We start from the raw sequence: 25,292 nt of genomic DNA on the forward strand, positions 1-25,292 counted from the left end.
CCAAGTCATAACTAACTAAAGCAAGAGGGGGGCTATGTGAACAAATACAACCACATCTGCAGTTGGCCACAGTCATGCATTTTATTGGGCTGGCCAAAAAGTTTGTTTGGTTTTTGATGTAAGATGGCTCTAGTAGCGCTTAGTTGTCTTGAACTTCATTTGAAACAGTTTTGTTAGATTTTATTGTGACAGCTGTCATATCAGTATGCATTAAAAAATTTATCAAAATTGGTCATTTTTGTGTAGCCATTTTAATATTGAAGATGGAAAGCAATACGCAACATTTTTGGCGTATTCTGCTTTATTATTTCAAGAAAGGTGAAAACGCAACTGAAACACAACAAAGATTTGTGCAGTGTATGGAGAAGGTGCTGTCACTGATTGAACGTGTCAAGTGGTTTGCGAAATTTTGTGCTGGATATTTCTCACTGGATGATGCTCCATGATCAGGTAGACCAGTTAAGTTGATAGTGATCAAATCGAGACATTGAGAATAATCAACATTATACCATCTAGGAGATAGCTGACATACTCAAAATATCCAAATCAACAAAGTTATTGAAAATGAAAAATGCCTTTTAAAAAAAAACTGTGGTACATTTACACAATGAAATACTACACGGCAGAAAGAAAGAACTCCTACCTTTCGCAAGAGCATGGATGGAAATGGAGATTATTATGCTAAGTGAAATAAGCCAGGTGGCAAAAGACAAATACCATATGATCTCACTTATGAAAAATGTTTTTTATTTTATGGAGAAAACTAAATGAACCTTTTGGCCAACCCAATATAATGATGAGCTTGCACAACTGCCAACCACGGAAGGCTTTCTGGATGAAGGGGAGATGGACACCTGTCCAAGGTGTCATAGTTATTATGGTAGATGTTTTCTAAAAGGGCATCCAGGGATTCCTTACCTCCCAGCATCAGCTCTCTTGTGTAACCCTCTTAAGTGTGGGCTGGGCCTACTGACTTGCTTCTACTGAATAGAATGTGGGAAAAGAGATGGGAAAGAAGTTGTGAGATCAAGTTATAAAAGATTTCTGCTTTGCTGGCACTCTAGCCTCCCTGGCTTGCTTGCTTTGGTGAAGAAGGCTGCTGCGTTGAAGAGACCTATGTAGCAAGGAACAGAGGGAAGCTTCTGGCCAACAGCCCATGAGGAACTGAATCCTGCCAACAACCACCGAGTGAGCTGGGAATAGATCTTTCTTGGTTGCACCTTGAGATGACTGCAGCCCCAGCCAACTCCTTGATTGTAGCCCCTTAAGTCACCCTGGAGCAGGGGACACAGGGAGGCTGTGCCTTGATTCTTGCCCCAAAGAAACCAAGAGATAATAAATGTGCATTGCTGTAAGTGGCTAAGCTTTAGGGTACTTTGTTACTTAGTAATAGATAACTAAGATCATAACAAATCAGTATGTGGTGAACTTACCTTGGCAGAGAATGTACCGGCAGGCTTTGGGAAACTTTATACAACACAGATTGGTTCTTTTCTTAAAGTCTAGTTAAGAAGAATAGACATCCACCAGGAACTGATGATGGTAAGAAATTCCTTACATTAGTGGCTGTGGACTATAAGGCCATAACGGCCCACAGAGCCACCCATCTAGGGCAGTAACTCTAACCAGGGAGGGGTGTCAGAATCAGCTGAGCAGCCTGGACCTCACCCTGGACCCCATGAACCAGGATCTCCACAGGCAGAACCCAGGACCCCCGAATAGGTACAATTTCCTCAGATGACACACACGGACTGTATATTCCAGGGTAAGAACAACTGATGAGTGCCTACTCCCCAACTTGGCATAACAGGAAATGAAAGGCCAGAAAAGTGATGGGTCTTTTCAAGGTCACATAGCACATTGGTGGCAGCCCAGGTCTCCTCCCTCCCTGTTCTCTGCTTCACCCACTTGATGTAAGGCCCCAGGAGCCCCTAGGCACCCACTCAATGGAAAACTCAGCCTAACCCTGAGCTAATGTAAGTAGGAACAAAGTGAGAGATACACAGAAATCTTAAGTTTATTTATTTGCTTAGAAAACAACCAACCTTCAATCTTCAACTTTCAATTCAGCCCTGGCCTAGTGACAGAAAGGTTTTTCTCTCCAGTCTCTCATGTAACAAAGTGAAAAATATGAACTCTTCCCATTAGATCTCTGTCTCCAGTCACCAATCGGACGCAGACTGGGCAAGGACTGGAGCTTCCTGGCCTTGACAAGAGGTGGGATCTGGCTGGGAGCTCCACTTGGCTTGCAACTTTTCCTCCTTCCTCCCTGAGACAGCCGCTCCTGCCCTGGGGGGCTCTGCCTCCACCTCCCAGGTCAGGGCATCTGCAAGAGTCATGGACTGCTCACAGCCTGATTTCCAGTCTGCCTCTCATCTGGGGAGGTGCTGACCAATGGCCCCCTGCTGGTTCCGGCATGGGGTCTCATGAGCTCACAATGTCCCAGTGCTGGCTCATGAGTGAGGACTCGCACGGGTTGACCACGATTTCCCTGCTGTTCTCAGTGCCATCACCAAACATGTCTGTGTCTAGGCAGAGGTGAGATGCCATGTGCTCGATGCGGGAGCCAGTCTTGGTCCATTGCTGAGAAGATGGAGAGGAGAGAGGATGAACCAGGGTGCTCTGGCTAAGGCCAGGTCCTCACAATGATATCAGGAGTTCAGTCAGAATCAGAAACGTTTAACCACATGGCTAGGATCACCTTGAGACTTGACTTCATGGTCTCATGGAGATATAAAACTGCAACTAATTGCTTTATCAGGTATTGTTGTTTTTCTTTTTGTAAACAGATAAAAAAAAAAGTAAAAGCAAAATCAATATGTTTGCTAGGAAAACTCATTAGATGCGAATAACCTTCCAAGCAATAGGCCAGAAAATGTGAAGCGAGTTAGTCATAGGGGCAACCAAAGAAATGATCCACACTCAGTGTCTGCCTGGTCACCAAGAGTGGGAGTGAGCTGGGGGATGATGGTGCAGGAGGGGTGGGGATGGGCAGGCCTCCTGGGAAGCACGTAAACCTCTGCGCCTCCAAAATGCTTCAGCACGTGGGAGGCACAAGCAAAGAGTGGGGGCTCTCATGCTTACGCTTTGCAGAGGATACCTTGTATGACAAGCAGGGTGGGAATGGACACATATGGGGAAATCACCATTGACCATGTACCATGTACCATGGGCCGTCTCAGTTAATTTCTCTAAACAGCTGCCCTGTGTGATGGGCATCATTGACTCCATTTCATAGGAGGAGCTGAAGAGAACTCCAGTAAGCTGCCATGGGTCACACAGCCAGTGAGACATAAAATGGGCATTCGAAGTTCAGTTTCCCTAATGCCAGTACGCAACTGGCAGGGAATTAAGTAGAACTGACACCTTGCAGCTGGAGGAATTGAATGCGTGGTGTACCCAGGGTACTATGAACTTGGTGGATGTTATCTGAGAGCCCAAGTCCCCTGAAGGCAAAGGTTTGAGCCTTGCTCATTCTTGTGGCCCTGAGGCTTTGTCCCAGCCCTCTCCTGCTCTGGGATCCCAGGTGGGCATGGAAGACAGACAGGATGATACAAGATACACATGCATGTTGGGGTCTGATGAGGTCAATATGCTTTCACGTGGCAAGCTGCCCACCGCCTGCTGGCACCACGGAGGGTAGCAGAGGCAGCATTCTGCCCCTCTCCTAACCATTCAGACCTCTTTCTTATCAACACTCCTCTTCCACAGTTTCTCTCTTTTCCTGCATATGAGACTCAGACCTGCACAGGCTGGCACGTTATTGCAGGCAGCCGTGCCCACTGCGCACTTACCTGCTTATCATCTCCATTCTTGCAAAGGACAAGAACCACCGGGGCACCAGGGAAAAAGGTGATGACTGACAGGCACAGCTCCTCCTGGAGGATCTGCTGGGTGTATGTGAAGGCCCAGATCTGGAGGGGAAGAGGCCAGCAAGGGTCACATTAGGATCCCTGGAAGAAGCCACCACTGGTAGGACACTGCTGTGCCCACGTGTGATAATATAACATGGTGTGTGGTAAAAAGCACTGCAGTGGGGGAGCTAGCAGAAATCAACTATCAACAAGGTCACTTTGGAAAAGGTTACTGAAGAGCCAGAGACTCGTCGGTCTCACTCCCACTGCAGTCTCTGTCCCCCACCCCATGATGGGGACTGGCCTGGGGCATGCAGGTCACCTGAATAACACCCCAGCCAAGCTGCGTCGTCTCCCATTTCTGTTTGGGATAGGTGTCTGTTCTCCACATTTGACGTTGCTAGCTGCTACCTGGCAGGCTGCACTCCACACCCATAAGCTGTCTTTAGAATGTCCCTTCTTCTCTGAAAAGGAGTTTAAATTGGTGCTCTGAGAACATGAGAGTAATGACAAGAGGCAGATGGAAGGACGAAGTGTCTCAGGGGAGCTAGTGGAAGAGGAGCATAGACGGAAAGAGGAAAGTCACGAGAAATAAAATTATTCCAGAGGGCACACGTACTCCGGCACTCCCAGCAGAATTGATCACTTGCCTCCTAAGCTCCAGCAGGGAGAGAAGCTGAGAAATTGGATGGACAAGCAGAGTTCTGACGACAAAGGGAAAGGGGCTTTCCGTGAGGTTCATTATGAGTGCTCCTCAGTATTTCCTCCAAAGTGCCAGAGATCAGAGAGCAACCAGCTGCTAAAGAAGCCACATACTTCCTAGTTCTCACATCAGGGGGTGAAAGTATTGGCATAATATCAAAATGTGAACCTCCCAGAGGTTTTGCGCAGGTTGAAAACTGGGGAGATTTGCCCTTTGCCTTTATCACGGGGCAAAGAGGGTGATTCTTAAATTGGTTGCCCTGAGGGGAGCTGCAGAGAGAACCTTGGTAGGGGTTGGCTTCCTCGTCCTCCACTTTACGCCTGCCGACCAGCTGACCCCCAGCCTCTAGACCAGGCCCCTCGTTGGCTACTTCTCCTTGGCCAAAGAATGAAAAAAGGGCCCCTTAGCTGACCAGCCCCTGCACTAGGACCCTGCGTCCCATAAGTTGATACAGTGTTTACCTGCCCCTTGCTCTGCACCTTCCCTAGCTCATGGCAGCCACCTCCTGGCCCTGGTCCTCTCCTGACTGCCACTGTCTGCTCACATCTTTGATGTCTTTCTGCAACTTGGCTTCTTCCTCCTCCCTTCCCACAGGCTTGGGTCCTTCTGCTGCCCCCGCAGGACCACCTGGACGTTGGCTGCTGCCTTTCCTGATCTGGGACCTTTCTCTGTCCCTCACATCTAGATGAGGCCACCATCCCAGTGGGAGCCTCTGTCCCCTAGGATTGGGGGCTGCCTGTGTGTTCTCTTGTCCCTTCTCAAGTTGCTGGTGTTGGGACAAGCCCTAGACCAGAAAGTACTCCCTGAAAAGTGAATGGAAATACCGATGACAAAAGACAGGCTGTGACTTGAGAATTCTTGGAACCTGGGGATGGGTATGTGTGGGTTCCTATACTCTTCCATCTATTTCTATATCTATATATATATGTTTGAAATTTTTTATAGTAAAAACTTGTAAAATGTACTTCTTGAGACAGATCAAGAAATTCTCTTCTGGCCTGTGTACGTTACCATTCTGCACATACCGTGCTTTCTCCAGGAGGAGCTGAAAGGGAAGATGTCTGTATGCACAGAGGTGATGCAAAGCCAAGATGAGACTGTAATAATGGTTAATATTTATGGAGCTCTTACTGTGTGCCAAGACTGTTCTGGGAGCTTTACACAGATTAATTCGATCTTCATGAGAACCCTATTAGAGAGCTATTATTATCCCGATTTTACAGATGGTAAAAGTAAGGCTCAGAAAGGGTCATGTACTAGGAAGTGGCCTCCACACATATTCTCTCCATCAGCTCTGCTATTGCTGCTACTGCCAAAGTCATGGCTGGTTCTAGAGCCCTTTATTCAAGTTTAATTACAGAAGATGTCTGTTCCTGAGATCCTCTCCCAGGTTGTAAATATTAAAACTATAAATCAACTCCACTTTGGCAAAAGAGAGCTGGCAAGAAATTCTTCTTCTTGGCCAGTTCCCAATGGCAACCCCTTTGAGGAGGGAAACAAAGGTCACACCCCATTGTCAGGACTGGGGAGGGGGCAGACCAGAGAGTTGGCCCCTTCCCTGACATGGGTGGGAACCGGGCAATGTAGGAATGGAGGCCCACACTCGGGGCACTCCACACCACACCAAGGGCCACACAGAGCTTCCAGCCTGGACTGCCCCCTTTTTCTTCCCACCCCTGGCTCTGTCCCCCATGGTGAATTCCACGCCTGCATGTCATTCTACCTCGGGAGGACCAACCCAGAGGTGCCATCCACACAGGTTCCGAAATCAGACTTGGGCTACTTGGGTGAGGGATTCAGGGTCCTAAGTGTCTAGGGTTTATCTAAAGGGTGGGAAAGGCCCTGGGTTTTGGCCCAGAGAATTCCTCGCTTTGTTGAGAAAGGAGAGAAGGGCCTGAGGCCAAGCTTCAAGGGCAGGGCTGCCAGGGAGCCCTTTACCTAGGTCCACCTGCAACTTCTTCAACTTCAGACTCTGGCCAAGCACACAGTCACTGGTGTGGAAAGAAGATAAGTGTCATCGTTCTGTCCCATTACCCCACCATTCAGCTTGCAGTAAACCATATGCCTTAGCAACTTAACAACAGCCCTGCAATTATCTTATCACCCCCAGAAGCTGGCTTTGTGCTTTTTATATGGCAAGCATTAACTGGTTCAGCAACAATAACAACAACAACAAAGACTTAAAAAAATATACCATAACTTCCGGTTTTCAACCTGTGTGCCGCAAGAATTTTTAAGACATGCAATACCCGCCTATTTAGTCAGGGGCACCAACCTCTTTTCCCTTAGACTGTCCAATAAAAATATAACAGCAGCCAACACAACAATAGCCATTTAGTTTGAATGTCTGTCTTAAACCATAAATATACAGGTCATGTAATAAGAGTTGCATCTTATGGGTCATGTTGCATAATAAAGTTGCATCTGATTGGTTAATTCTTGGTACCAGAAATCCTGGTATACAAGTACAGGCACCTGCTTTTCTAAAAAGTCACTTTGGAGAAAAAAAGAGTAGGTAATTACTATTACTCTTTTATAAGTCAATCAAAATTATACCTTTTTTTTGTTGGATCGGCAAAAAATATATTTTTTGATGTGCTGCAGAATTTTAGTAGTTACTTTATGTGTGTCATGAGATGAAAAAAATTGAAAAATCGCTGACCTAGTGGCTTTGAAAACTCTAAGTGTTGGGAATGGTATGGGGGTGGCATGTGGAGAGGGGGATTCTTTTGACATCTGAGTCACCCCATCCACAAATGCCCTTTGGGAATGAACACACAGATACAGCCCCCTGGCTGGTGTCTGAGGAAACCACCTCAAGACCCCCGAGGGTCTCGCACAGACAGGGATCGAAGCCTTTTCACTAAGTGGACTTTCCATTAGCTGATGCTTTACTGGCATTGAAATAATTCAGCTTCTCGATTTCCCAGAGGAGCCCTGCTCAGTGGTCATATCTGCAGGAGAGGAGGTTGGGGAGCAGTGCACAGGAGGCAGGCACACAGGAGCAAGGAGGGGTTTTCCGATTCCCACCCTGCAGCCTGCCAGACTTCCCAGAATGGCCAGTGATGCATGGGTTTATTACACAAATCCTGGAGTCAGAAATGGACTCAGGAGGGCAGTAGTGGTTGCTCAGACTGGCCTGGCCTCAATCAGTAAGTGCTGGGCCCTGCTGATGGCTCCATTTGGGGGACTGGCTAATTCATACCCCCAACCCCCTGACAAACAGTAATACCCATGGAAGAAAATCCAGAGGCCTTCTTAGAGGCAGTGTGACTGGATTTGCCCTTTTGGGGCAGGGTGGTAAGGGCCTGAGGAGGAGGAGGTTCTCCCCTGGATGAAGGGAACTGATAATGAAGCAATATGGTCCAGGCTGGATAGCCTTGTGGCCCCCTGTGCTTAGAGAAGTCCCTGTAGACAGCCACTGTGGTGGGAGAAGACTGCCTGGCAGTGGGGACAGCAGACTTCTCTCTAGTAAATGTGCATCTGGCCACAGTTGTGAAAGCTGGGATGAACCAGGCCACAGCGCCCAGCCTGGGGCCTATTGTCTTGCAGTGGATGGAGAAGCACATCAAAGATTTTCTTAAGAGGAGACACCTGAAGGAGCAAAGCTCAGAGAGGAGCAGGCATGAGGATGAGCTGGGGGCCCAGGAGGCCAGAAACAATCAATCTGGGGCAGCAGTTCTCAACAGGAAGATTTGGCCCTTGTCCACCTTCCCAGGAGACATTTAGATTTGGAGACATTTTTTTGATTATTATGACCAGTTAGGGGGTAGTTATTGGCACCTAGTGAGTAGGGCCAGGGATGCTGCTAAACATCCCACAATGCACAGGACTTCCCCCACAACCAAGAATTATCTGACACAAAGCATCAGTAGTGCTGCGGCCGAGAAACCCTCACCTAATCTTAAGGGTTTGGTCTCTGGAAGCAGTGGGTCTTTGTCTGCACCCTGCTCTGGTATTACTGATGTATAGTCTGGGTAGCACTGGTCAGCTTCTCTGAGCCTCATGTTCTCCACCTGTGAAATGGGTGTAATAGCAGGACATGGTTTAGGGGGTTGTTTGAAGAATAGATATGCATGTGAACACTTAGCCCACTGCCTGGCCCCTAGCACAGAGCCTCTGGGAATAGTATTTTCATGGCACATGGGAAGGAGAAGTGGCTAGGTGGGACTAGAGAAACATTCACACATAGAGATAAATCAGGGGCCTGTGTTTACATTAACACAGATGTGCACAGCATTTACTGATGGTGGCGAGTTTCCCATTCAAAAACTCTCCTGTGAGGGAAACAGTACAGAACGGAGGAGAAACACTGCATGCAAGGCAACGCTGCTGTTTATGCTGTGGTTAGAGGGCCAAAGTAGCTCATGTAGAAGGACTTCACATTCATTGTCTATGTAATTGTCATGGATTCCTGCCTCTGGGAGATAGGTACCATTTAATGGACAAAAGCCCATTACCGAAGTCAGTGGTTACTTTGGGCAACACCGGGAGCAGATCCCTGGGTAGGTTGTCAGCATGGGATCTCCTTGGTGAGATGGGATCTGAGCTGAGAGTAACCAGGGTCACCAGCAGGACTTGAACCGCTAAAGCCACACTGGGCTGCACACTAGTCCATGGAACATGCCCTTGAAGCTCTTCGGATAAGGTGTTTGGAATGAACCAGTGGGTTCTTGAGGAACTCGGGGAACTTGAGTTCAGCTGGATCCCTGAAGGATAACCCAAATGCACCGACTTCCTGGGGCTGGAATCCCGGCTCGCCTACTTATGAGCACTTGTAAACTGGGGTGAGTTAGTTAAGTCTGTACCTCAGTTCCTCACACAAAAAACAAAGACACACCACTGTAAGGAATAAATGGGTTAATTCATATGCGTGTCTATAAGGGTGCTGGCCACGGAACAAGCGCTAGCTACTTTGTGCATGTTGACTGCGATGATGGGGGAAGCCAATAGAAGAGATGGCCCCTAGCAGGTTTCCTTTAGAAATCTGCCTTTGCTTTGCCTCCCAGGAGATGCTGAGAGGCAGTTGTGATGGGGCCACTCCTAACAGGGTATTGAGAAAATTCAGGGAGGAAGGGTGGCATCAGGCAGGGCACTTGACATGCTGACAAGCTGTCCACTGGCAGACTCACCTAGAGGTGCCAGTGTGAGTCCAGGTCTGGGGGAAGAGCTTTGATCTTCATCTCACCCACCCAGGGTATCCAGCTGTCTGCACGCAATACATCATGAGCCAGTAGCCCGAATGGCTGGCAATCAGGTAGAAGAACACACTCAGGAGTTTATAATTTATGTGGTTTTCTTTTCTTTAAATTGAGACAGCAACTAGATTGGTGCATCTGTCTTCCTTCTAGGGAATCCAATAAATATTTTTCTAGGGAATCCAATAAAGTGAAGAGGAAACTTGTTAACCTGGAGGCTTCTCGGACTTCACACATTTACAAACTCATGATGTATTTCTCTTGCCTTCCACCCAAGGCATCGGTTTGCCAATGTCTTCAATATACACTCAGATAAAACATTTTGCTCCCAAGGTTGACAAATCAGTCAAGAAAGGGCGTAAAGGCGGGGTGAAGGACAAAAGGGGCTGGGGTGAAGCAGGGACACAGCCAGCATCAGAGCCAGGGGACAGACATGGCCTGACAGTCTCCTTTCTATGATGAGAAAACCCATGTGCCTGGCAACACATGACCTGGACAGTGAGAGGCCAGCTGGAAGCACAACTCAGAGCTCTTGGCTTTCACAATATGGTACTCTTTCCTCTCCGATGTCAGAGAACCCGAATCCCTCACCCGAATGACCAAGCCTAATTTCAGGACCTGTGTGGAAGACACCTCTGGGTTGGTCCTCCCGAGGTGGAGTGACCAACCGTGGACATGCAGGTGTGGAATTCACCATGGGAGACAGAGCCAGGAGTGGGAAGAAAAGGGGGGCAGTCCAGACTGGAAGCCAGAGCTCTGTGTGTCCCCTGGTGTGGTGTGGAGTGCCCCAAGTGTGGGCCTCCATTCCTACATTGCCCGGTTCCCACCCATGTCAGGGAAGGGGCCTATTCTCTGGTCTGCCCCCTCCCCGGTCCTGACAATGAGGCGTAACCTTTGTTTCCCTCCTCAAAGGGGTTGCCATTGGGAACTGGTCAAGAAGAAGAATTTCTTGCTAGCTCTCTTCTATCAAAGTGGAGTTGATTTATAGTTTTAATATTTACAGCCTGGGAGAGGATGTCAGGGACAGACATCTTCTGTAATTAAATCTGAATAAAAAGGTTCTAAAACCAGCCACGACTCTGGCAACAGTAACAAGAGCTACAGCACAGGTGTCCAGATTTTCCAAATCCACCTTTATCACTTACTGACACGTAACCTTGGATCATCTCTCTAGGCCTTGGTTTCATCATCTATAAGAGGAGGACAATAGTAATACAGTTGTCCCCCCTTATCCTTGGAAGATACATTCCAAGACCCTCAATGGATGCCTAAAACTTTTGCTAATACAGAATCCTATATATACTATATTTTTGGTATATATACACACCTTTTCACTTAAGAAAGTACTTGATGGCTTCTCTTTGGCATATCTGAATTGCCAGCATTATTATTCTTGTGCTTTGGGTCCATTATTAAGTAAAATAAAGGTCACTTGAAACACAGCATAGCAATACTGTGACAGTGCATCTGATCACACAGAGGACTAACAGGTGGGGAGTGTATACAGTGTGGATATGCTGGACAAAGGGATGATTTGCATCCAGGATGAGGTAGGATGGCCCTAGGTTTTATCACATTACTTAGATTGATGTGCACCTTAAAACTGATGGATTATTTCTGAAATTTTCTGCAATATTTTTAGACCATGGGTAACTGAAACCATTGAAAATGAAATGAAACCATGGATAAGGGGGACTATTGTACCTACTTTATAGGGTTCTTGTATCACTTCTTTGATAGGGCCTCTCAGAGAGAAAAGGTAGGAGCAGGGAAGAGGAATGTATGAGTCCTGTGAAGGGCAGAGAGGCAGACGTGACTCTTTCTAGACAGCCCAGGAGGCAGGTCAAGTAGAGAGAGAAAGGAGGGAAGAGGCAAGAACCCCCTGAGGCTGTAATGCATTAGCAGAATGAGGTGGGAAGCAGAAAGACAGGACTGGGAATTTATGTAGATATGAGGAGCAGATACTGAGAGGAGAGAAAGGTACCATAAGTCAGCCCTACAAGGTGTATACTTCACACATGCACACACATGCACATCTTTTGAGGGACTGAAGAGGCCAGCAACCTGGCCTTTCATTTTGGCATCATCACAGTTAGCAGAGAACATAGATGTCTGTTGAATGAATGAATGGATGGATGGATGGATGAAGATCCAGAATTTGTGAATCGGTGAAACAGAGGAGGTTGCCAAAGCTGGAAGCATGGATAAAATCTCCAAGAAACTACTTAAAAGGAAAAGAGCAGTGACCTGAGATTCTTGGTGAATACTCACTGTAAGGGTATGAGAGTTGGGGAAAGGATCCGGCACAGAACTGCCAGAGCCAGGAGAGCAGTTTACGAGACGGTGTACTTTAATGCAGAGGTTGCAGAGGTTGAAGCAGGCCATGTATTTGTCAGTGACCTTTAAAGAGCTGTTCTATCATCAGAGGGGAGAGCACTGGCCCACAGCACATGGGGATGCTTTGTTGATGAACCAGCCAAGTCACAAGAAAACCTTTCTGAGAAGGGGCAACATGGTTCCTCCAGACCTGGGGGAAGCAGGAAATAGCAGAGGTGGAACTGTAGGCCTGGTGAGGGCAGGAGGGGGACAAACAAGGGCCCCGTTCAGAGATGGGGGTGGCAGAGGATGGTCATGGCTTTAGCAAATCTAATGTCACTACCTGGAAGTCTGGGTTAAATCAGTGGAGAGATTCACAGAGCAGGCATTTCAGGCTGGAGCAGCGACACCCAGTGACGTGCGTTTCTATTTGCATTTTATAGCTGGGAGTAGCGGTCTACCCGCCGTGTCTGAGCCAGCCCACGTTTACTGCCAGCAGGTTGGACACAGATGACATACTCATTAAACCGCTAATTTGATGGCAATTTCCTATGGGCACACTGTTGCCTGGTAAGGTGTCTTTCAGAGAAATTCCACGTCCTTGGAAACTTAGTGGAGTGAACCCAGTCTCGAAGTGAGGGGGAGTCACGCTTCTCTGCTGCTGAGCTCTGGCTATAACTGGACACCTGGTGTCACGTAAAGGCAGGTGACAGAGGCTGAGTCCATGCACACGTTCGCAAAACCCCAGCCAGTTACTTACCTGGGACTTCACATCCTCGCCTTTGCTCTTGACACACGGGCTTAACTTGAGGTTGGAGATCTCTTGGTTTTTATGTCTTTGAGACTCCAGGCACTTCTGTCTCTGTCGGATATTGCCCTTCTGGATGGAGGAATCCTGGGGGACTCTAGAGGGAAGCCATAGGAGAGATGAGAATCCATGGCTCTTGGGATTTTAGCACTAGCAGCTAAGAGGTGGGGGCAGTGCTTTGAGAATGGCAGGGGCATTTTGCCCTGGGCCCTGCTGGGGAGGAGAATGCCCTTACTAACAAGGCAGCAAGGAAACAGCCAGGAGTTAACCCTCTGAGTGCCATGCGTAATTGCTAAAATTTGTGTGAGAAATGTCAGGTTATTTTGCTGAGAAATGCAGAGTTTATGAAAAATGTCTATAAAAACATTATTATTCATAATAATTTGCTGAAAATTTCAAGACATATTGTAAGTACACTCTTCTTTTGTAAGCAGCATTCTTTGATACAATTTAGCAAAAAATTTATTGCATTAAAATTATTTTATTATAACAACTATTTTAGAAAAAATAAATTCTTTCCTCCAATATGGCTTTTGAAGTATAATATATGGCATAATATAAAACCTATGATTATAATTTGGAAAAACACACAGCAACATGGATAACAAGCAAGAAGTATGCCAAATATTGCATAAATTTTTGAAAAAAAAAAAGAAAACTTCGTAACATACAAAAAATGAACACAAATGGCATCCACACTAGAGACATATATCAATAGATATCAACAGTGAAAAAGTTTATAAACAAAACACTAACTCTATACCATGAAGCAATGAAAATATCCACTAACAAAAGCTTCCTTATCGTGCACACTGCATAGAGTTTCAACGATTATTGCAAAGATAAATGAAATGAAAAGGACGTTTAAAATTAAGTAAAAATTATAACAGAATTAATATGTCAGTATTTGAACAAGCATAGAAGTTCAAAATTTGGATCAACATGAGAAAAAGTATCAATATATAACCTGAGGTACAAAAAAAGAGAACAAAACAAAAAATACGAATTATTTCATTGTTATTTACATTTATAGCCATCAAAAAAGAGTTGCTGGGAGTGACGCTGGCACTTTTGGGAAAATTTGTCAGCGTCACAGTGACACTGGCACTCAAAGGGTTAAAGGTTGGGGGGGTTGGGGGTTGTAGCTGGAATGGGGTTCAGACCCCAGCAGTTGAGAAACACTGCTGGAGCTACTGATGCTACCATGAGTATAACTCCTCTTCTGGTTTCAGGGGTAAGAGGGAGCTCACTGGCCTTCTCAGACCTCTATCTACTTAGAAACCCTCCTCCAGGTGGCCACAGGCTGCCCCTTATCCAGAGCAAGTCAGCTGAGGGCCTTTCCCAGCAGCCACCAGAGGCTAAGACAGCAGGACAGATACCTGAGTTCTGGATAGACATTCTCCAGGTACCATTTGAAGCTCTGGCACTGCAGATTCCTCCTCAGGTCCAATCTGCTCTCAATGCTGGGGGCAGACAAGGAAATAAAACTCAGCTGAGTCACAGACACAGCCCAGGCCACAGCCTGTGCCCGCCTCTCTCTGGATGGTGCCGAAAAAATTAAGCAGAAGAGATTTCTAGAGTCCCAGACAGAGTTTTGGAAACACTTCACAATACCTCACAATGACGTGGTAACGACACCAAGGGCTTGTGCTTTAACTTGAAAATGGATTTTAGGGGTGTTTTGATTTTTCAGTAAAAACAAGGCTACAAGAACATTCAGCGGGTTGTGATCATTCACCGTCAGGGCTCTGAGTCTACTCACTCACATATTCCTGCAGTCGAAATACCACCCCGGGCCACCCCAGCCTCAAAGAATCCTCTTCTGTGGTTGGTTCCGGGAACTCATCATGTCTTTGTTCATCAAATATTTATTGAGCACCCATGTCCCAGGGTAGGATACAATGATGAGCTTTCGAGCAATACAGAAAGGTAATGAAATAAGTGATCACAACCCAGTGTGGATGGAAGTGGGCACGCGGGGACTGTGGGAACACCTCAGGGGTGTTGCCTTGCTTGGCAGGTCTGTGGTGGTCACTGTGGCAATGCAGAAAAGTGGAGGCTGCCTGGACAAAGCAGAAAGCGGGTGAGGCAGGGACCCTGGTAGAGGCGGGGGACTAGCCGAGAGTAATGCATATGAGGAAGTGAGAACTGTGTGGGCAAGAGCAGCTCTGTAGGAGGTGAACATATGTGTACGTGCGAATATGTGGGGGGGGTGGGAGACGGGAAATGGGTGGGGTGGGAGATGAAGTTACAGACCTATAGGGTCTTTTTGTGACCAGGCTCTGTGGGGGAGGTGGGACTTTATTTTAATGGCAATGGTTCTGATGCAGAGCATGACGTGATGGTGTTTGCAGTTTAAGAGCATCTTACTGACAGTAAATGGGACGGATGGGGCAAAGCTGGAGGCAGGGAGAGCAATTAGGAGGCAGTTATAGAAACCTGGGTGCTAATCATGATTTCAGGTAGAAAAGTGGGGGTGGGAATGGAGAGAGGTGACAGTTTCAAGTCCCTCCACTCCTCTCCGTCTGCACCACCAGCACCTGCCTGAGTTCCATTTGCATCTTGTTCCTCCTGGGTGTACACACGGAGGGGCCTATGCTGCCCGGCCATGCCTCCTGCCACCTAGGACGGCATCAGGCACTCCCTCGGCACCAGGAATTTTTATAAAGCACTAACCACATGTCCTGACCAGACTCTAAGCAACATGGGGACAGGAATGACATTAAAAAAAAAAAAACTGTTGAATGTTTAGTGCTTAGCGGGACCTGGGTGCTCAGTGTTACCAGGATGTGGTGATTGTTTGGAAATGAGGGGAGAGGGAGGAGTGAAGGTGGACACCCAGATTTCTCACGTAGGCCACAGGATGCAAGGAAGCGCATTCACTGAGATGGGGAATGTCAAATGAGGAGCGAATTCGGGTGCAAAGCAGATGAGCTCAGTTGGAAGTTGAGTTGGAGGAGCCTGGGAGACATCCAGGTGGAGATATCCAGTTGGTACTTGGATGTAAGGGACTGGAGCTCAGGAGAGGCCCAGGTTAGAGACAGACATGTGAGTAGCAGCAGCATAGAAGCGGTGGCTGATGCCAGAGAGAATGCATGGTGAGAAGGCAGTTTAGGACAGACCCTCAGGGAAGACCCACACGTGAGGGAGGCAGGAGGAAACTGAGGCTGAAAACAAGACCGAGAAGGTGGAGCCTGAGCAGCAGAACTAAAGCCAGGACAGTGGTTACAGAAACCCAGAGATCAGAGGTATGCTGAGTGGGGGGGGGCTGGGGTGGGAGGAGACTCCTACTAATGGGGTAACACAGAGAATGGTATGGGGTCCAAGGGAGTCATGGGTGAGCCAGGTGGGAGCAGTCAAAGGGGGAGGGGGAGGGACAGGCAGCCGTTTCACAAAGCTTGGCTCTAGAGGAGGAGAGGACAGGGTGCAGGTAATGAGCCGAGGAGGGCTAAAGGGGAATTTTGGTAGTGTTTTCTTTCTCCCTCTGCCTTTTCATCTTATTCTGGAGATGTAAGACACTGAATGAGTTCAAATGCGGATGGCAACCATGCAGTAGAGAAGAGAAGGGTGATCAGGAAGGGAGTGGCGACACATGGAGGGCAAAGTCCCCTAGAACAGTGGTTCTCACACTGTCTGCACATTAGAGTCATGGGGGGGGGGGGGGATCTTTTAAAATTTCTGCAGCCCAGGCCACATCCCAGATTAAATCAACTGCCTGGGAGTGGAGTAGAGGCATCAGTAGGTTCTGAAGCTCCCTAGGTAATTGCAATGAGCTGGCTATTTTGGGAGTCATCGCCCTAGAACCTTGCTCCTGGGGCTGAGGTCCTGTGACTAGCAACATGGTATCAGCTGGGAACTTATTAGAAATGCAGTCCTACCAAACCAGCATGTACTTTTTAACAAGATCCCCAGGAGATCTGCGGGCACATTAAAGTTTGATAAGCTCTGAGCCAGGAGGCAGGAAGAGATGAATCCAGGCGGTGGGAACTCAATAAATGTTGATTTATAAATGAGTGCAGGAATGAAAGGTGTGTCTGGAGCCCAGGTGGAGGGCTGGCCTGTCACAGCAGGAGGTGCACCTTGTCCTCTGAGATGAAAGAGACAGAGCAGGATGGTGCAGATACAGTGACGCTTACAGTTTGGTTTGTCTTGGAAAGTAGATGCCATTTATTTCATCTATAAAACAGAAGGTGTCATCTGCTGTGAATGATAAGAGGGGTGTGGACTCAGAGGGTGGGGAGAGTGAAGATTTAAATGGAGCTGGAGAGAGAAGGCTGACCAGGAGAGGGGCAGGACCAGTAAGCACACCGAGGGCCTCTCTGAGACTGATGGCTACAGAGTGTTAGCAGCACCAGCTGATAACTCCCAGGACGGGCAGCCTGTGCACAGGGGAGGTAAAGATGCAGGATTGGGTTCTCCCAGGGTTGAGGAAACTTCGCCTGGGTGTTGATAGATGCACAGCAGGGCCAAAGATCTGAAGACAGCGTCTTTCAAGTCCTCCCTTTAAGCAAGAGAGTGGAATCCAAGCTGGAGAGGGAAGGAAGGAAGTGGAGAAAGGGGTAGATGGACACGACCCGTGAACTGGAAGTTTGGTGAGGATGAAGACGAAGGCCTTGGGAAGCTCTGGGAGAGAAAAGTGGAGGGACAGCGTGAGTTAATGGCTTCAGAGATGCAGATCATTTTGTCAGGGTCTGATTTAACCCTCTGGAGCAGTGATGGGATCAGCCTATGAAGTGTAGGTGGCAAAAAACCCATCAGCTCCACAGCCTTAGTCTGACCAATGAGTGACATTACTATAGCAAAAAGCCATTGGCTGCCCCCACCCCCAAAGACAGACAACATAAAGGAAGTTGCCACTTTTCCCTACTCCATTGGCTTTGGGTTGGGAAGTGCAACACCGTGTGGTTTGAGCCCTGTCCCTCTTTCTGCAGTGTGATCTGGGGCAAGTACCTTAACCTGCAGAAGCCTTGGTTGTCTAATCTGTAAAATGGGTATAGCAGTCCCTCTCTATATTGTGGTTCACTTATCGCGGCCTCACTGTATTGTGGAATTAAAAAAAATATTATATTTAGTTATTTATCGCGGATTTTTCGCTATATCGTGGGATTTTGCGGTACTGTATATGCATGTTGCTAAAGTTACGTAGGTTTAAGAGTGTAGAATAAATGTAAGGTTCCTACTTCGCAGAGGGGTCTGGTACGTAATACCCGTGATAAGTGAGGGAATACTGGTTATACCCATGACTCAGAGTCTGGGAAGCGCTAATGAGATCAGTATCTTCTCTCATGTTATCTGGCACTGAATGCCTTTCCCTGCCCTCTTCCACCCCCACGGAGCTGGAACAGTGCTGTAGGGGACATCTGTACGACACTGTGCCCCTAGGAAGGAGGGGCTTGGGTGACAGAACTAGGAGGAAGCCACTGTGAGGTGCAGGCATTAATGCTGCTTAGTCCAGAAAAAGCTGGAAATATCAGCCCACTGGACAAGGACGGGTCCCCTGGGGCTGGTGGTCCGGGTGCCACAGGAGCTGCCCCAGGCCCTGTACACCCACACCTGGGCAGGCACAAGAGGGCTAGGAAAGGAGAGCAGCTGCAGCCGGGGGCCTGGACGGGCTAAGCTGCTCAGGGCACCAGCTAAGCGACAGGCCCGTCAGAACCTGTTGGACCTATGAGCCGGGGCCCTTCTGGACGCTCTGCACAATCAACTGGAAGGGACACTTACTTTCCAAAGGGCCTCTCCAGGGCAAATGGCCGAGCAGCATAATAGTACTGCTTGTATTCATCCATCCACACTTCAGCTGTCCGCTTGGTGTTCCTGGGCAGGGGGGTAGACAGGGGGCATCAGGGAGGTGCTATCTGAGAGGACCCGTGATGTATCCAGTTAAGATACACACGTGAGCAAGTTGGCAGCATTATCCAGGGTGCTGAGCCCAGCCAAGTCCCACCCAGTCTCCAAAGGGTCCTTTACCCCAAGACACAGGACCTTAGTAGTAACAACAAGCTCTTCTCCAAAAGATATGCACCAGAGAAATTACCCACACATTGAACTTCTGTGACTCAAAAAAGGAATCACAGGGAGAAAAGAGCCAGGACAGTCTGGAGCATCTGTGTGGCGCCAGTAGACAAGAGGACAGACAGGGCCTGCGCTGGCCACCTTGCCTCAGGTGACCCATAGCTCCTGCCCCAGGTGCTCCCCTTTACACAAAGCACGTGCCGAGGTCTCAGCTCTCCAAGGTTTCCCCTCGGTCTAAGCAACTAGCCTCTTGGAGGTGTAACAAATTAAGTAATTAAGCCATCTCAGATATTTTGCCAGCACTCTTAGGTTTTTTGGTTTTTTTTTAAATCAAGAATTGTTCTGAGTCTGACTCCAAAGGTCATAGAAAAAAGACAGAGAGGAACTAAGAAATGTCATCATTCAGCAGTCAAAGAGGCAGGGATATCAGGAGGCCCTGAGCCCAGAACAAACATAACGGAAAACCACCTGATGCCAGGGACAGCCTGGGAAGCCGCCCCTGCTGAGGCCCTCCGCAGTGAGCTTGGGGTCTCAGTCAAGACGGCGCGCTCCTCCGGAGTTCTGGTTCCCTTTGGAGCAGAGGCATTCAACAGAGGGGCATGGCAAGCCCTTCCATGCTGATGGGCCAGAAGTGACTTATGCCCACACAGCCCAGTTTTGGGGGCACTGAAGGCAGTTCTTGCCTTGCTGACCCTTCCACTAGCTGAACCATCAGCAAACTGGAAGCTGCTTAGCAGACAGCTCATTTTTCCAACCACCGAATGAATGACCCCCTGGTGGCATGCAGGGTGCACTGGCCAGGGTCCAGTCTCAAGGACACGGATGTGCTGGAGCCCCAGGTTCTGCCCCTCACTCCCAGCCTGCCTCCATTCTTCACCACAGCCACACTGCTTTTCCACACCAGCTGTCAGCTCATCTTTCCCTCTGAAAAACCCAAGAGCTGAGGCAGCCCTACCTTTGCTCCCTGCTGCCTCTGCCCACTGGGATTCTCACTGCCCCACCCTTGCCCACCATGTTTCCATGAAAGGTGTTAACTTTCCCACGGCTCAAACCCACGCGTCCTTCGAGGCAGCCCCATACCTGGTCATATGTGAAAAAAACCGAGGAAGAACACAGAGGAGGACAGTGACACCCCAAAGGAAAAAACACCAAGTGAGGTGCTTAGTCCTCCCTCTCGCGTCTCAAGTGGACAAAATTATAGGAAAAAGTGGAAGACATGGGCAAATGAAACTTTCAAATGAGAAAAGAGAAAAGGAGAGAAAACGCTAGAGGGGGAAAAAGGAATACACTAATTCTTTTTAAAGGAGAAGAGAAAGGTTGAAAGAGGAGAAGTCAAGCAAAGGAGAAGGATGTAAGCAGGTGATGGAGTCCCTAGTAGCTTGTCCTGCTCCCACAGGAGATGACAGCACCCCAGGAGAGGAGCCCAGGTTGCAGGACCTTTTCTGTGCACATTGAGGCCCTGGAGCAGCCATGGGCCTTGGATCCTCTGTGTCCCCACCGCCCCCACCCCATTCCCAAAACTTCTGGTGACTCAGCCTGAACATGGGAGCAGGAGATCATCCAGAACTCAGGGGCCAAAAACAGTTACCCTTCCCCAACCTCAAAAAACACAAAATACCCAGAACCCTGAGCCCTGCGGAATGGCACTGCCCAGTGACTTAAAATCCCCAAGGCCACATGTGGGGCCTTGCCAGCCTGGGGGCCCCTGTCTAATACTGAATGGGCAGGCCTGACCTCCCTGCATAGGAAGAGGCCTGGAGAGCGAGACCTGTGGTTCCTGACCACCCAGAACATGCAGGCAACGTGCCAGAGAACCTGAGACAGCCACAGTCCACCCCAGGAAAGCCCGCGGCCACCGCAGCTCCATCGGAGCCCCTGGGACGCGCACTTACTTTATATATGTGTTGGCATTTCCATCCGGGAAAACATATGGGTGCTTCTTCCGAAAGACATGGCCCACTCGGCTGCAGGGGACGATCTCTAGGCTGCCCCCACACATCCACACTCTGAAGGAGATTTCTGCAAGAAAGCCATGCCTCCCATCACGGCTCTGCCTCTTGGACAAGGAGGGTGGCGGGGACGGGGAGACATATGATGGCAGTTTTAAGGCACCAGGAAACACCAGGTCCAAGGAAGCAGTAAGGGCCCCCTGCACCCACGCTAGGGCACAGGGTTAAGAGCTGAGTTCACAGCCAAACTGTGCACTCCACAGGCTGGGCAATCTCAGTTTCCCCATCCACAAGTGGGGATGATAATAACTCACACCTGGGAGGGCGGTATGCATTAATACGGAAAGAGTGGCCTGCAAGGAGGAGGAGCATACGTCTAAATCAGCCCCCAGAACACATTCCGGGTCAGCTGTGACGCCTTAGTCTGGGAAAGAGAAGGCTTGGGGCCACGAGAGTGCTGCTTTTGGACACGTGAAAGGTCTCAGTGTGGAAGACAGATGGAAGTCCCTCACAAGATTCCAGAGAGTAAGGTTAGAACCAGGACTGATGAGAAAGAATTTTCACTCAAAAATATGGAAGAATTTGCTGGCAGTCAAGGTCCAGGTAGAAGTGGGCTGTCATGGGGTTAGGGAGTTTCACACTCTGGCAGGCCAGTGAACCAAATGGCCGGGATGCAACAGAGAGGACCATTTCCAGGAGGCACCTGAATGAGGTGTGCAGGAGGCACCTCCCAACACCCAGGCTGCAATCCTACCACTCTGCAAGGGCACCTGAATCCTAGCCCCCACCCAGGAGGATGACTGAGAGTGGTCATAGAATGTGCTAGAAGTCTCAAAGCTGCTGCTGGGCGTGCTCCGCTGTTTGCACACACACCCATTTCTTCCTGGTTGGCTGCTGCTGCTGCTACAGGGACCTCAGGGAGGAGACTGGAGGGCAGTCAGCAGATTGGGGCTGGGCTGGCCTGTGCCTTTCTCCCTGGGGCTGCTTACCAGCAGGCTTGGAGCAGTGGCTCTGCCCAGAGGAAGCAGTAGCACACCAAGGTGGCGGTGTGTATCTTATCGCCGCCATTGTTCAGAATTGCCAGCACATGGTGATAATAAAAAGCAGAGTAACTGTTAGGCAGTTTTATCGTTGCTTTTAACCTCTCTAGAAGTGCCGCCGATTCCTGACTGCTCCCAGGGGAGGCTGCCCACTGGCACTCTGGGCCACGAGTGGGAAACACTAGCTTTCCGCCAGCCCTAGCTTTTGCGGTCAAGGTTGAGTATAAGGAAGAGAGGCTGGCTCAGGAAAAATCCATGCCGTGGGTGACTGTCCCTGGGAGGTGCCACGTGGCAGCAGGCTGGGTGTCCAGGGCAGGAATGAGGATGGGAATATTCTAGTGCCTTCCTACCACACAGGTGCCCTGCACTGTCCAGCACCTGGGGCCCCACCTCCCTCGGTGTCTTCTCTGTCCCTCCCCCTTCCTGCTCTCTGTCTCCCTTCGTCCCAATGACCCAAGCTGGTGCCTGGACCTCTTCCTTATCCTGATCCTCACCTGCCCTCTCACTCACCAGTCCTCAGCCACCCTTGTCTCCTACTTCCTCCTGCCATGTGTCCCTGAAAAAGCCACTGAGTTGCAAACAAGACTTCCCTGTCACCAATGCTCCTGTTACCATCTTCTCCACATCTGCCCAGGTGCTGTCCCGGGCAGGCTACAGCTCATTCACAGGATGCTCGGATTTCCCTCAGAGTGGGGACCACGTGCACACTAGGATGAGGGAAGGACTCCTTGAGGTTGCTACGAATAATAGCAGAAACACAGGGTGGGGGGAGAAATGAGAAGGGCTTGGCTTTGGGGTCAGCAGCCCCGAGTCTGCAGTAACCTACTAGCTGCATTCGTGGGGACAGCTGCTTGACTTTGCCAAGACTGGATCTCCTCGTATGTCAAATGAAAATCATAAAAATACTCTACAGGACTGCTGTTGACATCAAATGAAATAGAACTTAGAGTAACTGAAAACTCTAGTGGGATAGAAAGACCAGCAACAGCTATGAAGAGGGGTCCCTCTGAAGCCAGTGTCTAATAAAACATGGACACTGGTGGCATCGACCACCGGTGACCACTTGCATCTTCCCTCTTCTGCCATGGGAGGCATTTGAAATTCATGCACTTGACATTCAAGATTTTTACTCCCCATCAAGGTTCAGGATGCACAGCCATCGGGCATGTGGCGGCAGGGGGCGCTGCTGGAATCGCGTGCCCCCGGCTGATGTTTGCGGCCGATCAGGAGCCATGTGTGTGCTTAGCTGACTGACTACATCCCTTCTCCACCTTGCAGAGAACGTGCTGAGGGGCTGGAGGGCTTGGTCCCGGGAATTACGTTAGTACATGTGTAAGTTTAGTCTCCAGAGACGTGTTCCTTAACAGGTCTAAAGTCTACTGTGCTCCCGTCACCTCGCCGTTTTCTTGTTTCTAAAAGGGAAAATGTGCTAATCCCTCAAAACTAGAGATGATAAGCCTGGCTTACTAGATATAACCAACAAATTTTGTGCCAGCTTTCTTAAAACTGTGCGTGTGTTTTGGCTATGGTCTCTCCCTTTCCATGTATTCAAATGAGACATATGTTCCCTCCTCATTTGCAACCTGTGCCTCGATCCCATCCCTGTCCCGCAGTCCCCTGAACCTGCTTCTTCGCCTGTGCTCGCCGGGCCCAGCACTTGGCTTTTTTCCTGAATCTGCTGACCTCCCGCCCCTCTGCCACAGTCACGCACAGGCCCCGCCCTGGAAAGTACGGTTGCCTGATCCTGGTCCTTCTCCATGTTCCTTCTGGTCTCCTAGCGTTCTTCACTCCAAGGCTCTGTCCCTGAGTGTCCTCCAGACACTGCTTCCTCATGTGATGCCCACGTTCACTTGATGCTAAGGACTCACCTCCATCCTGCCAGCCCTGGCTCTGCTCTGGGCCCCAGCACCAGCTTCCAGTGGCTGCCTGATGCTTGCAGCATCGCCCCACAGCCGGCCTCCTCTCCTCTGCCTCTAAAGCCACTCTTCCTCCTCCTCATTTTCCTGTGTCTGGGGCGTTTGCCTCAAACTTCCGAGTATCTCAATTCTGCAAACATCAGCCATGGGAGGAAAAGGACCCCTTCACTTGCTTCTGGCGGGGCTTTGCTCAGCCCTCCCTCGGGTGGCAGCTTATGAGTCATCCTGACAACCTGCTCATGGCTGTGCATGCTCTTATTCTATGATGCAGATGCAGTTCTGATGGGGCACCTGACGGCGAGTCGCTGGGAACTGAAACACATCCCCCCAACCCCAAAACTCATGCTCTTGCCTGATTTTACCCTCCCTACCAAACACCCCCATCAGCCAATGCAGCCATGGATACAAAGATACTGACTTCAACATGCTCACAAACAAGAGAGACAGATTTATAACCAGGGGTCACATTTCTCCCTCATTCACTCATTCCCCCAGTCCTGACAAATGTCCTTCTCAGATCTCCTTCAGGCTAGCAGGTGCCACCCAGAGGATTCTGCGGCCTTAGGTGCATAAGCGCTCCTCTCCCTGGGAGGGCAGATTGTCATAACTGAGCCGATCAGAGATGGTGGCTGACGTGCACTGTGCTGCTGTTAGAGTGGGAGCAGAATGGGTGATGCAGCTTGGAGTGGTCAGATTAGTGTGATGGTTTACAGGTACAAAAGTGTGGGATATTCAAAACCTAGGACACGGAGTTGCCCTTCCTTTATCTACTCCACTACCTTCAAGATAATGACGTCTATCTTCATAGGACTGCGAGCCAGGCCCAGTGATTCAGAGACACCTGCTAAAGGCTTTGGGGCAGTCTTGTCATCCTACGGCACCAGGCAGTGGAGGCCTGGACATCATGTGAGGAACATGATGGGGGACAGCATGTATCCCTCGTAGGCAAAGCCTAGACTCTCGCTCTCCATGTCTTCCACCCTGCAAAGTCACCCCTTTCTTATGTGAAGGAAGATGAGGCAAAAAGTCAATGTAGGAAAAAAAAAAGACAATGTAGGAGTTTTAGGGGTTCTCATAGAGTCACCTGCATCATCTTCCTGGTGATGAATGTCACAGTCTCAAATCTGCTTTGAAGTCCAGATGGGAGATGTGTAATTATTCCATCCTCAATGGCGACACTGTTATCTTATTTTCTTAAACCTTCTTTAAGCTTATTTTTAACTTAATTTTTTAAACGTTCTTAAAAAAATTTTTTTTGTATTATTGTTCTATTACAATCCTCCCCCCATTGCTCTCCACTGTAAACTTTCTCTAAAGTAATATTTGAGAGTAAATGGCCCTTCCCACCCTCCATTCTTACCTCTTTCTTTCTGTCTCCTCATCAGTCCATCAGTCGTTCTACCAGTGCTCACAGACCTCCTACTCTTCACCAGAACCAATGTCTTCCTGACAAACCCATGATGGTGGATAGGAATTCCGGGGGAAAGGGGCAGCTT

The 25,292-nt window shown here is 49.0% G+C and overlaps 1 protein-coding gene across 1 annotated transcript in view; it reads right to left on the minus strand.

The window, feature by feature from the left end:
* Positions 1–2,007: 2,007 nt before the first annotated feature.
* Positions 2,008–25,292, minus strand: part of GALNT14 (polypeptide N-acetylgalactosaminyltransferase 14) — a 187,409-nt gene continuing 164,124 nt past the window's right edge. The window contains exons 10-15 of the mRNA XM_090280203.1: positions 20,784–20,910; positions 18,601–18,693; positions 14,259–14,342; positions 12,832–12,976; positions 3,795–3,914; positions 2,008–2,583 (exon numbers count right to left, since the gene is read on the minus strand). Coding sequence (XP_090136329.1) covers positions 2,425–2,583; positions 3,795–3,914; positions 12,832–12,976; positions 14,259–14,342; positions 18,601–18,693; positions 20,784–20,910 — 728 coding nt within the window. The 3' untranslated portion in view covers positions 2,008–2,424. The remainder of the gene's footprint in view (positions 2,584–3,794; positions 3,915–12,831; positions 12,977–14,258; positions 14,343–18,600; positions 18,694–20,783; positions 20,911–25,292) is intronic.

The sequence above is a fragment of the Furipterus horrens genome, unplaced genomic scaffold, assembly GCF_987537825.1.
Source record: "Furipterus horrens unplaced genomic scaffold, mFurHor1.1.pri manual_scaffold_6, whole genome shotgun sequence".
In the NCBI taxonomy this organism is placed as follows: domain Eukaryota; kingdom Metazoa; phylum Chordata; class Mammalia; order Chiroptera; family Furipteridae; genus Furipterus; species Furipterus horrens.